The sequence below is a fragment of the Puma concolor genome, chromosome B2 (genome assembly GCF_028749965.1).
Source record: "Puma concolor isolate L17-30 chromosome B2, mPumCon1.1.hap2, whole genome shotgun sequence".
NCBI classification, from domain to species: Eukaryota; Metazoa; Chordata; class Mammalia; order Carnivora; family Felidae; genus Puma; species Puma concolor.
The window spans coordinates 45,313,188-45,327,499 of NC_141671.1; the positions used below are offsets into that span (position 1 = coordinate 45,313,188).

Below are 14,312 nucleotides of genomic sequence, written 5' to 3' on the forward strand. Positions count from 1 at the left end.
GGATAATATTAGAAATGTCTTCATGATATATTTCTGCTGCATTCAGTCCCTTTAAAGGGATGGCCAACTGATACAAAATAATTCAATTATTGCTGTAAACATTCAAGAAAACTATGGCATTTTAAAAGGAAATGCTAATACTTAAATGTAGAAAAACTCAGAGTCATAACAGTCACTAATATCATGATGTGACAAGACTGTAAAATTTTATACAACTGATACAGGTTATATCAGTTTTGGTCATGGCTAAGATTCATAAAACGACTATAGTTTGACAAATATTGTGCTGTCTGCTTTATATTTGCCATATTCTCCTAACAACTCCATTAGGTGGGCACTCTTATTTTGCCATTTGTCTAAAGAAGAAACAGGCTTAAAGAATTTGGTAACGTGGGGCGCCTGGGTGGCTCAGTCGGTTGAGCATCCGACTTTGGCTCAGGTCATGATCTCACAGTTCGACAGTTCAAGCCCCACATCGTGCTCTGTGCTGACAGCTCAGAGCCTGGAGCCTGCTTCAGATTCTGTGTCTCCCTGTCTCTCTGCCCCTCCCCTGCTCATTCTCTCTCTCTCTCTCTCTCTCAAAAGTAAATAGACATTAAAAAAGAAGAGGAAGAAGAAGAAGAAGAAGAAGAAGAAGAAGAAGAAGAAGAAGAAGAAGAAGAAGAATTTGGTAACCTGAGTAAGGAATTAACCAGTAGTTTGTATCTCAGATTGGATTTGAACCCAGGCATTCTGACCCCTGCATTTGGACTAAGTTTTTGAGGTTATGACAGGCAACTGACATAATGTCTGGTGATCTAACAATTAAAATTTAAAACAAAACGACTAATTTCCAGGAATGCCCAAAAACTCTGTAACAAAGCAAAACATTCTTTGTCAGATTCTTAATAATTTGATAATGCATATTTCACCCATGATCAATGGATACAATAAAATTGTAGGTAAGAAGATTCTGCACAGAGTTCAAAACCCTAGAGAAATGTTAGTTGGACCTGAGACTACTCAGTGTCTCAAAGTACTGATCAGATATTAGCTGACACTAGCATTCTTCTAACTCAAAAATCAAGTGCAGAAACTCATCAAAAGCTTCTTTACATAAAATATTCATTTCATATAAACTGTCTACTGGGATGGGTGATAGAGCTGCCAATGAAAGTTAAACTAAGACATTCATCTCTTAAAATACATTCTTATACAGGGGCGCCTGGTGGCTCAGTAGGTTAAGCGTCTGACTTGGGCTGAGGTCATGATCTCGCGGTATGTGGGTTCGAGCCCCGCATCGGGCTCTGTGCTGACAGCTCAGAGCCCGGAGCCTGCTTCGGATTCTTTGTCTCCCACTCTCTCTGCCCCTCCCACACTCACGTTCTGTCTCTCTGTTTCTTTCTCTCTCAAAAATAAATAAACATTTTTAAAAAATCAAAATAAATTAAAAATTATATTCTTATACTTGTTCATTAAATTTACTCAGAAAATATTTGTTGAGTAATTTTGGCTCTAGGCAGCTGGGGATACCTACCATAGAGACCAAGATAGACATCGTTCCTGTTGTTAGAGGGGCTATGTTCTGATGAAAAAGGCAGAAGATGATAGATAGATAGATAGATAGATAGATAGATAGATAGATAGACAGACTAATAAACAAAATAATCATTCTTATTAAGGAAATAGTGAGGTGAGTCACAAAATCACTAAGAGTGAGTTAGAGAAAGTGACTTCAGAAAGGGCAAGCCGAAAAGACCTGAGGAAATGACATTCAAGCTTACTAAAACATGAATGAGAACAAGGAAAAGAGTTCTGAGCATAGAAAACCTACAGAAGCCATCAACAGGTACACACCTCCGAAGAAACAATGTAAACATTCCTTGTTCTTTCCTAACATCTTCTGAATACTTCCAAATCTGTTTTCATTTTAATAAAGTACACTTCATTCACGAACTTCCTTGAGAGCCAGTACCACAGTTTACTCATCTTCATAGCCCTGATATTTTCACACAATGCCTTATCACCCTCAAAACAGAGTTGAAGAGCAGCTAAATAAATAGATGAATGACGGGTTAACAATGAATTTGAAAGGTTTCTTAAAAGAAATTTTAAGGGGTGCCTGGGTGGCGCAGTCAGTTAGGCATCCGACTTCAGCCAGGTCACGATCTCGCGGTCCGGGAGTTCGAGCCCCGCGTCAGGCTCTGGGCTGATGGCTCAGAGCCTGGAGCCTGTTTCCGATTCTGTGTCTCCCTCTCTCTCTGCCCCTCCCCCGTTCATGCTCTGTCTCTCTCTGTCGCAAAGATAAATAAACGTTGAAAAAAAAAATTAAAAAAAAAAAAAAGAAATTTTAAAACTTATGGTGCAGGGTAATGTCAGCAAAAGCGGCAGAGTAAAGGACTCCCAAAACTTCCTCTTTAAAATCAATGAAAAATCTGATAAAAATCGCCAGAATCAACTTTTTCAGACCTTTGGAAATTAACCAAAGCTTACAGCAACCCAGGGGGTTTTTATCCAAGAAAAATGGCTAAATCTTGGTAAGAAGAGCAAGCTTAATGACATTTTAATGTGCCCTATTCCCATCCCTCTCGCCATAGATCCATGGTAGCCTTAAAAACCAATCACCTACAATCACAGTGCAGACCAGCAGCTCAACAGCCATCAGAGGGGACAGAATGATATTGGAACTCCTTCAAAACCTCATTCCTAGAGAATTCTCATTATTTGGCCTGTCTGAGGGTTCCCTACAAAGGTCCCACTTACAAGACTATCTTTATCTGACTGGACTTGGAACTTACTCAGTGGAGTAAGTCTTTTCCCCTCGGGTGTTGGTTGGAAACCTTTAAAGATAATGGACTTTGCAGCTCCCCGAGGCAATAGACAACAGTTGGGACACACAACAGGCAAATCAAAAAGAGTAAAATGAAGAGCTAGGGAATGACATGTCCTAGGGCTTTGAAGAGGTCCAGTGTATTCCTGGGACTATAGAAATGTGTGCTTATAAAGGACAGTACAAATGCCTGGGGCTTTATTCAGGCTCCAGAAAGCCCTGAGAAGGCTCTAAGGTCTGACTCATGGCTGACCTTGGGGCACTGTGTCAGTGGAAGTGACCATGAAGGCAGAGCTGCCTACTGCCTAGCGGAGTGTTGAAGGCATGCTCCGACATGCAAACGAAATCCAAAACATGCAAACCGAGGAGTCTTATTGGTTCTTAGTGTAAGGAAGTCTTCATCCAGCTATTAGTTGAATACTAAACTAACCAAGCAGAAACACAGGTGGCCACACATGATAATGCAAAATTTACAGAATTAGTTAACCAAAGTCAATAAAGAAACACCCAAACAAGAGCTGTGACAAGGAGCAGTGGCAATAAACCTTGAGGAGATAGGAGAATCTGATTTCCAGAGCTGCTACATTGTATTATTTAAAATGTCCCATTATCAACACAAAATTACAAGACATTTAATGGGAAATACGCAAAAGTACGTGGAACAAGAAAATACAGGCCATACACAAGGGGAAAAGCAATCAGTAGGAACCATCCCTGAAGAAAACCAGATGTTGGACTTAGTAAAAAGAAAAAGAAAAAAAAAAAAGAGTTTAAATCAGATATTTTAAAACGTGTTCAAAGACTGTAAGAAAAATTATGTTTAAAGAACAAAATAAAGAATATCCCTTTATCAACATAAAGGGATATAAATTATAAATAGTAAAGATCAGGACAGAAATAAAAGAAGTAGTGAATAGAAAAGCAATACGAGAAAATAAAAGCAACAAAACCAGAAGTTAGTTCTTTGAAAACAAAACTGAGAATCCTTTAGCTGCACTGACCAAGAAAAGAAGAAAGAGGACACAATCACTAAAATGACAAAAGAGGGAGATGCTTTCCGAGTGGTTTTACAAACATAAAAAAGATTACAGGCAATAATATGAATGTAACGAGTCACACAGCCTAGATGAAATGGACAAATTCCTTGAAAAGACACAAACCACAAAACTGACTCAAGAAAAAAGAGACAGTGCTCACTCTGGCAGCACATATACTAAATCTGGAACAATACAGAGAAGATTAGCATGGCCCCGGAACAAGGATAACACGCATTTGTGAAGTGTCCCACGTTTTTCTGGGGATGGAATGTACAGCAATGGTATAATAAATACGTGACAGTGTATTATGTATTTGAAAGTCGATAAGAGAGCAGGTCTTAAAAGTCTGCATCACAAGAAAAAAAATGAACTGTGTGATAATGGGTGTTAACTAAATTTATTGTGGTGATCGTTTCATAATATATGCATATATCAAATCATTATATTGTGCACCTAAAACTAATATAATGTTATGCGTCAGCTTTATTTCAATTAAAGACAATAAGAAATATATAATCTGAATAAACCTATAACAAGTAGAGGGGTTGAATTAATTAAAAACTTCTCACAAAGAAAATCTCCGCACCAGATCACCTTGCTGATAAATCTATCGTATGGTTAAAGAAGAATTAACATCACTCCTTCACAAACACTTTGAAAAATCATAAGAGGAGTGGATACTTCTTCAGTCATTCTATAAAGCCAAAAGTGTCCTGATATCAAACCCAGACAAATCACAAGGAAAGAAAAAAACAGATTAATATCCCTTTTTGATATAGATATAAAATACCTTAATAAAATACTAGCAAACTGAATCCAGCAACATAAAAATTACAAAGGTCATATGGATATAAATATATGTATATGTACACTATGGATATTTTATATCCATAAAAGTTATATGTATTACACACATGCCTAAGTAGGCTTTATCCCAGGAATGCAAGGGTGGTTTAACATCTGAAAATCAATTAATGTAAAATAACATGATATGAAATAAAATACTGTGCCAAGTGAAAGAAGCCAGATACAAAGGACCAATTATTCAACAGTGACTTTTACCCTGAGACTTATTTTATAAGAAAGTTGACCATCATGCCTGGGATGGGCTCTAGTGGTGAGTGTTGAGGCCACAGAGATGTGGAGAGGCATCCAAGTCACTAAGGACATCTCCAAGAAAGAAGTGGTGATCTTGTAACAGAGAAGAGCATTAAGAATGTGAGAACTGCCGTACAAGTCAGATTCTTGTTCCATGCACTCTAATGTGCTTTCTTTGACAGAATTCGTTGTCACACATAGATATCCTCCTTGATATCAACCTTCAAAGAGTGAGTGGTCTCTCACCTCTAAATTCCTGAGCTGCTACTACATCTTATGCGTAAACGGATTCTGAATCGTTCCATATACACACAGCAAAGAACATTTGATATTTTAGGTAAACTGTTTCAATTCTGCAAGAGTCTTATAAACTGAAGACATTGATAGATGTAACTATTACACTGGTACTGCTGTTTGAAGGAACATTTTTCTGCCAGAGGAGAAATCCTGAAGATTATGACTTTGGAGAACCTTAAGTCAGGAGAAGACTCCAGTGAGGAAACAGTAAAGGTGAATATGAGACAATCAAAGACACATTCCCTTTTATCCTTTGTAGATGTGCTGGCATGCACATTTCCATTAACTTTGTAGCTCTAAGCCCCATAAAGGCAAGTAGTCTTGTATTCACTAACGTATCTCCAAAATCTAACTTGTTAGCATTGTTGGTGCTCAGTGATTCTAACCCTCACCATATCTGTAAGACCCAACCCCAATACCTGCTATTCATACTCAAGGCTCAAAGACAGTATTGCCTAGACAGTCATGTTGATCAAGCCAATTTGATTTTTGGTTTAATTCAACAAGAAGCAGTAGAAAATAAAGAAAACATTTCAAAGAAAATATTTTCAGCAATCATGAAATGGTGGGGGTGGGGGGCGGGACTATCTATTGGCATCAGACTTTCGTCCTATTATTACATTGTTTTCTTCCAAGTCATTTATTATTCTTTTTATATCAGAATACATAATTTGACACATTGAGGTTTTTTAAAAGATGCTACTTCCAAACGGGTCAAATTATGCTACATAAACAAGGGGTTGAGCGCTGTCTTCATTCAAGCTTATTTCTGCTTTTTAAAACAGATGACAAGCATCCCAAACTGAACTAAAAAGTGCAAGGTGGCAATCCCCATCTCCAGTCCGAACCCTCCCAAATCTCTAACTCTAACTTTTAAAACAACTCCTTTAGTGACAAAACATTACCTGACATCTATGTTATGTAATATATGCACCATATTACTTTTTACAAAAATCTGGAAAATCCTGAATTCCAAAACCAACTGAAGGGCCAAGAGGTTTGAAGGTCCAAGAGACTTGAAGAAAAAGCCTGCACGTATGTGTGTATATACATATATATGTGTCCATACATATACATATAGTGTGTGTGTGTGTGTGTATGTGTGTGTACACATACACATACACACTGGGATGAGAAAGGACAAATCCAAGTGTCCAAAATGCAACCTTAAAAAACAAACAAACAAAAAACCCATGTATCAGACAATACAACCTTCTTTGAAAGTGAATGAAAGTGGACTTAGTATTAGCCCTTAACATTAAAAGAAACTAAGCAAATGGGTGATGGGCATTGAGGAGGGCACTTGTTGGGATGAGCCCTGGGTGTTGTATGTAAGCCAATTTGACAATAAATTATATTCATAAAAAAAATAAAAAAAGAAACTAGGAAAATGTTTAAGTTAAACTTAAAGGCATGTTAGTGAGTAGCATATTTGAAAACAATATAAAGATATACACATATTTGAAGAAAAAGCCTATATATGTTTGCATCCAAGTATACATATGTATAGTATAAATGTATATATATGCATAGTATAAATATACATACATACACACACACACACATATATATATATGCGCAAGTATATATATACTTGCATTTAAGTAGGAAAATTAAGCAAATCACAATCTTTCTAGCACTTATTTCATGATTTGGAAAGTAAGGGGGTTGCACTAGATGACCTCCAAAATCCTGGACAGTAATTAAATTCTAGGAATCTACCTGATCAGTTTATATCCTGTGTTCAATTCTGGATTATGTTCAACTTCTATAAAATTCTGGGCACTTAGGTTTGCCCATGACATGTGACAAGCGCATATTTATTAGATATCTCTTCAACTGTGTAATTCAATCCAGGTTTAGTACCTGCTGTGCCAAACACAGAAGATATGCCTTCCACAATGGTCTTGTGGACACTGGGATGAGAGAGGACAAATCCAAGTGTCCAAAATGCAACCTTAAAAATAAAAACAACAACAACAAATCCATGTATCAAACAATACAAGCTTCTTTGAAAGTGAGTGAAAGCATACTTAATATTAGCTGTAAACATGAAAAGAAGCCAGGAAAATGTTTAAATTAAACTTAAAAGCACACTGAAGAGCATTTTTGAAAACAGACTTTATGAACAACAGAGATGTTACCCGTCTCTGAGAGCCAAATCTATAATTTCATTCTGTCACGGTAGTTTAACTATATTGTTTATACAGATTAAACTATCTCTACTAAAACATGAGGCAGGATTTTTTTTTTTTTTTTAGTAATTCACATTAGAAGATATTACAGAGGCATACAGTAAATATCCAGAAGCAACGAATTATGACACTTAAGAATGTTAATCCAGACAAAAACATTTTCTAAAATTTAATTTCCTTGAAATAGAAATGAATGAGCACATCATATATTCTGCAAATAAAACATGGTAATTTTCAATAAGCCTAGGAAAGTATACCTAAAATACAATAAACTAAAGGATGAGAGTTACTCAGTATCAAAACTACGGTTCTTTCACACCTGAAGGTTACCAAACAGCATGCTTGCAAATTCTCTCTCTAGACCAAAGAAAATCCTTTCATGTCTTTCCTCACTGTGGTATTACAAGGTAAAGTTATACTGCCATACATTTCAAAAATTAACTTTCCACTAACTTGGGTAGATGTTTTTGCTTCTATTTTTAGGTTACACAGTCACCTTGCATAAAATCGTTAAAAGAAGCTTGGGTTTCCCTTTCATCCTTTCTGTAAATATGTATTGTGACAGAACTTTCATCTAGGCAAATCAGTCCTGAAAGACTCAGAAAATACTTAATATTTAAAACACTTAAGTTTTTTTGTCTTTTTTGTGAGGTAACTGTAAGTACCTTTAAATAATCCCAATACTCCCCTCTGTGGTCAAAGAAGGAAGAGCAATTATCGGAAGGAAGCTCTCAAATAAGCCAAATTCGATACTGCTCAATGGTGTTCCCCTCTGGGGCAGGAACTCTGTCTGTGGGAGGGTAAATATGGTACTGTGTACATAAACAAAGTGAATGGGAGAACAAAGACCGCCACCATCTGGAGAGCCTCTTTCCGTGGCATTATCCACATTACAAAAGACTTATCCTAGAGATCATCCAGGCCGATTTACACTAGAAGAAACATGACCAGAAAGCTCTCTTCTCCTGTCTCCCCATTCGGGCCCCTTCTATTATTATCTATGGATGGAAAGGCCAAATTATTGGATTTAATTAATAACCACTCCACCCTCAGTTCATCTTATTTATTAAAGGGTCAGAGTTCACGGGGCGCCTGGGTGGCGGATAAGTCAGTTAAGCATCTGACTTTGGCCCAGGTCGTGATCTCATGGTTCATGAGTTCAAGCCCCGCATTGGGCGCTCTGCTGTCAGCATGGAACCCACTTTGGATCCTCTGTCCCCCCCCCCCCGCCTCTGCCCCTCCCCTGCTTGTGCGCACACACTCGCGCGCTCTCTCTCTCTCTCTCTCAAAAATAAATATTCAATAAATGAATAAAAGGTCAGAGTTAATATTAGGGGAAAAAACAGCTTAGTGATAGCACATAGACTTTCAGTTATACAAAAGAGGGGTTCAGAGTTACACTAACTAGTACCTAGAGTTTTAGACATTCACAAAAATTGGGTAATATTTATTTTTATAACAAACACAAGAAAATCAGCTAAGTTATAAATGGCTGTACAACGATGTTATTTATCACTTAAATTTGGTAAAAAAAAAAAAAAAGCTCAATTACTTTTTCAAAAAGAAAAGAAAAAGACACATAAAAGACAGCAAAGAGTAGGGGCGCCTGGGTGGCTCAGTCAGTTGAGCATCCAATTCTTGATTCAGCTCAGGTCATGATCTCATGGTCATGGGATGAAGCCTACTTAAGATTCTCTCTCTGACCCTTCCCCTCTCTCTCTTTCTCAAAAAAAAAAAAAAAAAAAAAAAAAAAAAAGGACAGTAATAAGAAACTAAGAAATTTACATATATTACTGAATCAACAAACAAGACTAAGTGACCACAAGACCTTGGCACTCTCAGTTAAACATTGCTCCCAAAAATGACAATTAGAGTTCTGTCAAAGGGGTCAAGTCCATGGTGAGGGCTGGGCAAAAAGAAAAAGGGTGCCCTGGCTCACTGGACTTCACAAGCAGCCACTATAATGCTTCTGGAGAGGTAAGAACAAAGGTAACAATGGACAAAGAGGAAAGCCCTGCCCAGCTCTGTTAGAGAGAAGATGAATTGGGTATGTTCTTCAGCAGCATTTATTCCCCCATTCAGGGGCGCCTGGGTGGCTCAGTCGGTTAAGCGTCCGACTTCCTCAGGTCATGATCTCACGGTCCGTGAGTTCGAGCCCCGCGTCGGGCTCTGGGCTGATGGCTCAGAGCCTGGAGCCTGTTTCCGATTCTGTGTCTCCCTCTCTCTCTGCCCCTCCCCCGTTCATGCTCTGTCTCTCTCTGTCTCAAAAATAAATAAAACGTTAAAAAAAAAAATTTTATTCCCCCATTCAAAAAAAGATTAATAAATATTGAGGGAGTCTCCATAACATGTCAGTCTTCTACAATCATGGTAAACACAAATATGTACAAGACATCATTCCTGCCCAAAGAACTTTACACATCTAGCTGGGGATATGAAATACAATCAGGTGAAAAAGGAGCCAGGTGTGGTGCCAACAACCCATGCTGTGCGAGTTGAAAGTGAGATGGGGTGGGGTGGGGGGTAGTGGTCACTACCAAAAGGATTTAGAAAGAGCTTCAAATAGCGGTCGATATCAAAGACAAAATGTCAGCTGTGAGATTAGTTTTGGAAAAATGTTCTTAAAAAGTTCATTTGAAAGGAATTTCTTGGAATTGGGAAGTGGTTTCCCCACAGGAATAATTTCACAAATTATGGTTAATATTTTGGGCCGGCCCACCAAAGGTCACCTTGGCCATAATGGAGCCTTCTAGTGACCTGTCCCAAGACTATCCTTCAGATAGGTCTGAGTTCCATGGGCCTGGAGGCAGAGCACAGAGTGGGAGAGAAGAGAAGAAATGACAGGCCCCACCTCCTGTCCCTCCAGCAGGGCCTGCAGTGGTTGTCTAGGCACTTATGGGACATCACAGAAGCCAGGCAACATGGCCACTCCCACTCTGGGGCATTTGGTCCAGGTTTGAGAACCAAGCCAGCTTATAATTAATGGGCCATTGAAAGTAATGATTGACAGGAAGGATGGCCTTACTTTTTATAAAAGAAGAAAGCTAACACTCATTGAGCACCTTCTTTGTGCCAGGGACTGTTAGCCACTTGCCATGTCTTAAAAATACAACCGTCACGACTATCGTATGAGGTAGATCACATTCATCCTATCCTATAGATGAGAATACTGAGGATCAGAGAGGTTAAACAATCGGTTCACTGTCACCCAGAACGGGGATTTGGCAGTGGGCCTCACTCTCTGAAGCCTTTCTAGGGTGTCTGTCCACACACCAGCTGCCTCTTGGAGATGCCAACAAGCGCCAGCAAGATGGATCTTTCACTAATCATCAGACACTTTCTTTCTGAAATTAATGATTTAAGTCCTTTCAGATGAATGCCAGGGACACGTTCCAAAGAACTGACTTCCCCTGAGTCAGATCAATTGGAGCTTTGTGTCCCTTTTTTCTGGGGGACCTCTCTAATGAGATCTTGAAAATTAATCCTGTGACAGGAGTGGCTGTTTTGTTGCTGCTTTGGGAGCTGTTCTGACGTCTGCCTTTTAATTTTGCTGTAGCTTACTCGGTATCCAAGAACGCTGTCTAAGGAGAAATCAGGGAATAATGTCAGAGGTACATAAAGAAGAGGAAAGGATTAGACGATTCTTATTTGCCCATTCCAGATGAAATACGTAAGACTGACACACATGTGAGCAGAGAGGCCAGTGTTTCTATTTCCGCTTCTTACCCAGTCTGTGTTCCAACAGGTTAAAGGAAACTAGACTATCAGTACTTAGAAAGCCTTCATTAAGAGGAGGGAGAAATAAATAATACTTAAAATATCTTATTTCTATTTGCTAGAAGAAAAAAAGAAAAATGGCTACATGTATCATTAGAGATGGGCTGAATAGTCCCATTTAGTAGAAGACAGATGCATAAAAAAGGTTACTCTTTAATTTCTCAAATAATGTAAACGCAGCTTAAGCTAATGTGGAATCTTCTGACACAGGTAGCTGGTGCGGGTCAAACATGAAGTGGCACACAGCACATGGCTTTGATCTAGTTTATAACAACTTTATTTTTTTATTTTTTTTTTTATTTTTTTTTCTTTCAACGTTTATTTATTTTTGGGACAGAGAGACAGAGCATGAACGGGGGAGGGGCAGAGAGAGAGGGAGACACAGAATCGGAAACAGGCTCCAGGCTCCGAGCCATCAGCCCAGAGCCTGACGCAGGGCTCGAACTCACGGACCGCGAGATCGTGACCTGGCTGAAGTCGGACGCTTAACCGACTGCGCCACCCAGGCGCCCCTAGTTTATAACAACTTTAAAAGAAACAGTTAAAGTGGCTCCTGGGTGGCTCAGTAGGTTAACTATCTGATTCGGCTCAGGTCACGATCTCACAGTTCATGAGTTCGAGCCCCACGTTGGGCTCTGTGCTGACAGCTCAGAGCCCGGAGCCTGTTTTAGAATCTCCGTCTTCCTTGCTCTCTGCCCCTCCCCTGTTTGCGTTCTGTCCCTCTTTCGCTCAAAAATAAATAAATACTAAAAAAATAAATAAAAAAGAAACAGTTAAAAAGTCTCTGTTCTCGGCGCACCTGGCTGGCTCAGTTGGTTAAGTGTCCAACTCTTGGATTTGGCTCAGGTCATGACCTCAGGGTTCGAGTCCTGCTTTGGGTTCTGTGCTGACAGTGTGGAGCCTGCTTGGGATTCTCTCTCTCTCTCTCTCTCTCTCTCTCTCTCTCTCTCTGCCCCTCCCTGGCTTCTGTGCTTGTTTTCTCTTTCTCTCTCTCTCTCTCTCTCAGAGTAAGTAAACATAAAAAAATTCTCTGCTCTCTTCAGAAGTATTGTGAGTTCCAAGGTCACCAGTTCCATTCATGGGGAAGCTTACAGGACATAGATGCCACCTAACACAAACTGATATTCACCGGGTACCAGCGGGGTTTATCTCACTGAATCCTTGCAACAACCTTGTAGAGAAATGAGAGTCACCACTCATTAAGTACCCAAGTCCTAGGACCATACCAGGAGCTGTATTATCCCTTCATTACCCAAAAGGAAATGGAGGCTGAGGGTTGAAGTTACCTCTTTGAGATTCCACAGCTCTGGAGGGGGATATCTTGATTCCAGCCCAATTCTGTCTCAAATTATCCATTTGCCTACTCTCTCCCCAGTAAAATGTTAGAGTCAAGACCTACTCATTTCAAGCGCTAATACTAAGCATGTTGCCTGACAAAGAAAGTGCTCCATAAGCAGTGTTGTCACAATTGACCCCAAAGTGCAAGTTTTTCCCTTAGCCTGGGACGAGCTGCCTTGCAGAGGGCAGAATTCACTTGAGATCTCTGCTTTGCCTCCTCTGTGGCTTTATCAGATTTTACTAGCCATGTGAGTTTTGTTTTCCTAGCTCACAACCAGATCCACTGCTGTCTTTTTTCTTTCCCATAATAGAAAGAACAGAAAGAAAAACGAAGGAAAAAACTTGAAATTGCAGTAGACAGAACTGTAACCCTTACTTTACTAATATACTTACAGGGACAGCATTGGACAGAGAAGCCCAAAGTATTAAAAGCCCATAGTTGGGGCTCTTTTCTTCATTTCTTTCCATCTCTATGATATCCAGCAAAGTCTGCATTAATGTCTGTTTAAAAGAAATACATACTGTCAAACCACAGCTACGTGACAAAGAGTGCTGTTAATAAACAAAGAGCATGCATATTTTTCAAATAAGCTATTTCTGCCATTCCTAGCCTTGCAGCTTGAGGCATGCTAAGGGATATATATTCTTACCAGCAGGATAGTAATTAGGAGTAGGGGCTCTGCTGCTTTATGCACTGGTTCAAATTCTGGCTTAGGTTTTTGTTTTTTTTGTAAAGACTTTAGTTTTTTTAGAGCAGTTTTAGGTTTACAATAAGATTGAGAGGAAGGTACAAAGACTTCCCATATGACCCTCACTCCCACTCATGTACAGCCTTCCCTACTATTAATATCATTCACCAAAATGGTATTTTTTTTTTTTTTACCATGGATCAAGGACACGGACACATCATAATCACCTAAAGTCCATAGTTTACCTTAGGGTTCACTTTTGGCATTATAAACTCTATTGGTTTGAACAAATGCATGATGATACGCAGACATCATTACAATGTCACACAAATTATTTTCACTACCCTAAAAATCCTCTGTGTTCTGCCAATTTACCTCTCCTTCCTCTCCAACAACCACTGGTCTTTTTCCTTTCTCCACATCTTGCCTTTTCCAGAGTGTCACACGGTTGAAACTATACATTATGTAGCCTTCTTAGATGGGCTTCGTTCACTTAGTGCTATGAATTTATGGTTTGTCCATGTCTTTTCATGGCTGCATAGTTCATTCCTTTTGAGTGCTGAATAATATTCCAGTCCCTAGATGTACCACAGTGTATCCATTTACCTACTAAAGGGCATCTTGGTGCCTTCAAGTTTTATAAGTTATGAATAAAGCTATTGTAAACATCCCTGTGCAGGTTTTTTGTGTGAACATAAGTTTTTAAATCATTTGGGCAAATATCAAGCAGCGTAATTGCTACATTTTATGGTAAGAGTATGTTGTTGTTGTTGCTGTTTTCTATAAGAAACCACCAAAGTGTTTTCCCAAGTGTCTGTACCATTTTGCCCCCTCAACAACGAATGAGAGTTCTTGTTGCTTCGCATCCTCACCAGCAACACCGGTGGTGGTGTCAGTGTTCCAGATTCTGGACAGAATGAGTGTCGTGGTAGTTCAGTGTTGTTTTCGTTTACATTTCACTGATGACATATGATGTGGACCATCTTTTCATACGCTTTCATCTTCTCTCATGGGTTGTATTTTTTGGTGTGATACTTAAATAGGCATCACCATATCCCAAGGTCAAGCAGGT

General features: G+C 39.2%; 1 protein-coding gene and 1 non-coding gene across 4 annotated transcripts in view; one reads left to right on the forward strand and one right to left on the reverse strand.

Annotated features, from left to right (window-relative positions):
- CYP39A1 (cytochrome P450 family 39 subfamily A member 1) overlaps window positions 1-14,312 on the reverse strand; it is a 96,784-nt gene that overhangs the window by 55,253 nt on the left and 27,219 nt on the right. For all 3 annotated transcript variants that reach the window (XR_015251256.1, XR_015251257.1, XM_025925659.2), the window contains exons 6-7: window positions 12,945-13,052; window positions 7,108-7,198 (exon numbers count right to left, since the gene is read on the reverse strand). Coding sequence is in view for 1 of the 3 variants with exons in the window: in XM_025925659.2 (XP_025781444.1) it covers window positions 7,108-7,198; window positions 12,945-13,052 (199 nt within the window). In the remaining 2 variants the exon portion in view is untranslated. The remainder of the gene's footprint in view (window positions 1-7,107; window positions 7,199-12,944; window positions 13,053-14,312) is intronic.
- On the forward strand, window positions 3,999-4,103 carry LOC112862945 (U6 spliceosomal RNA). The gene has a single exon (XR_003223806.1). It is a non-coding gene; the product is annotated as a U6 spliceosomal RNA (small nuclear RNA).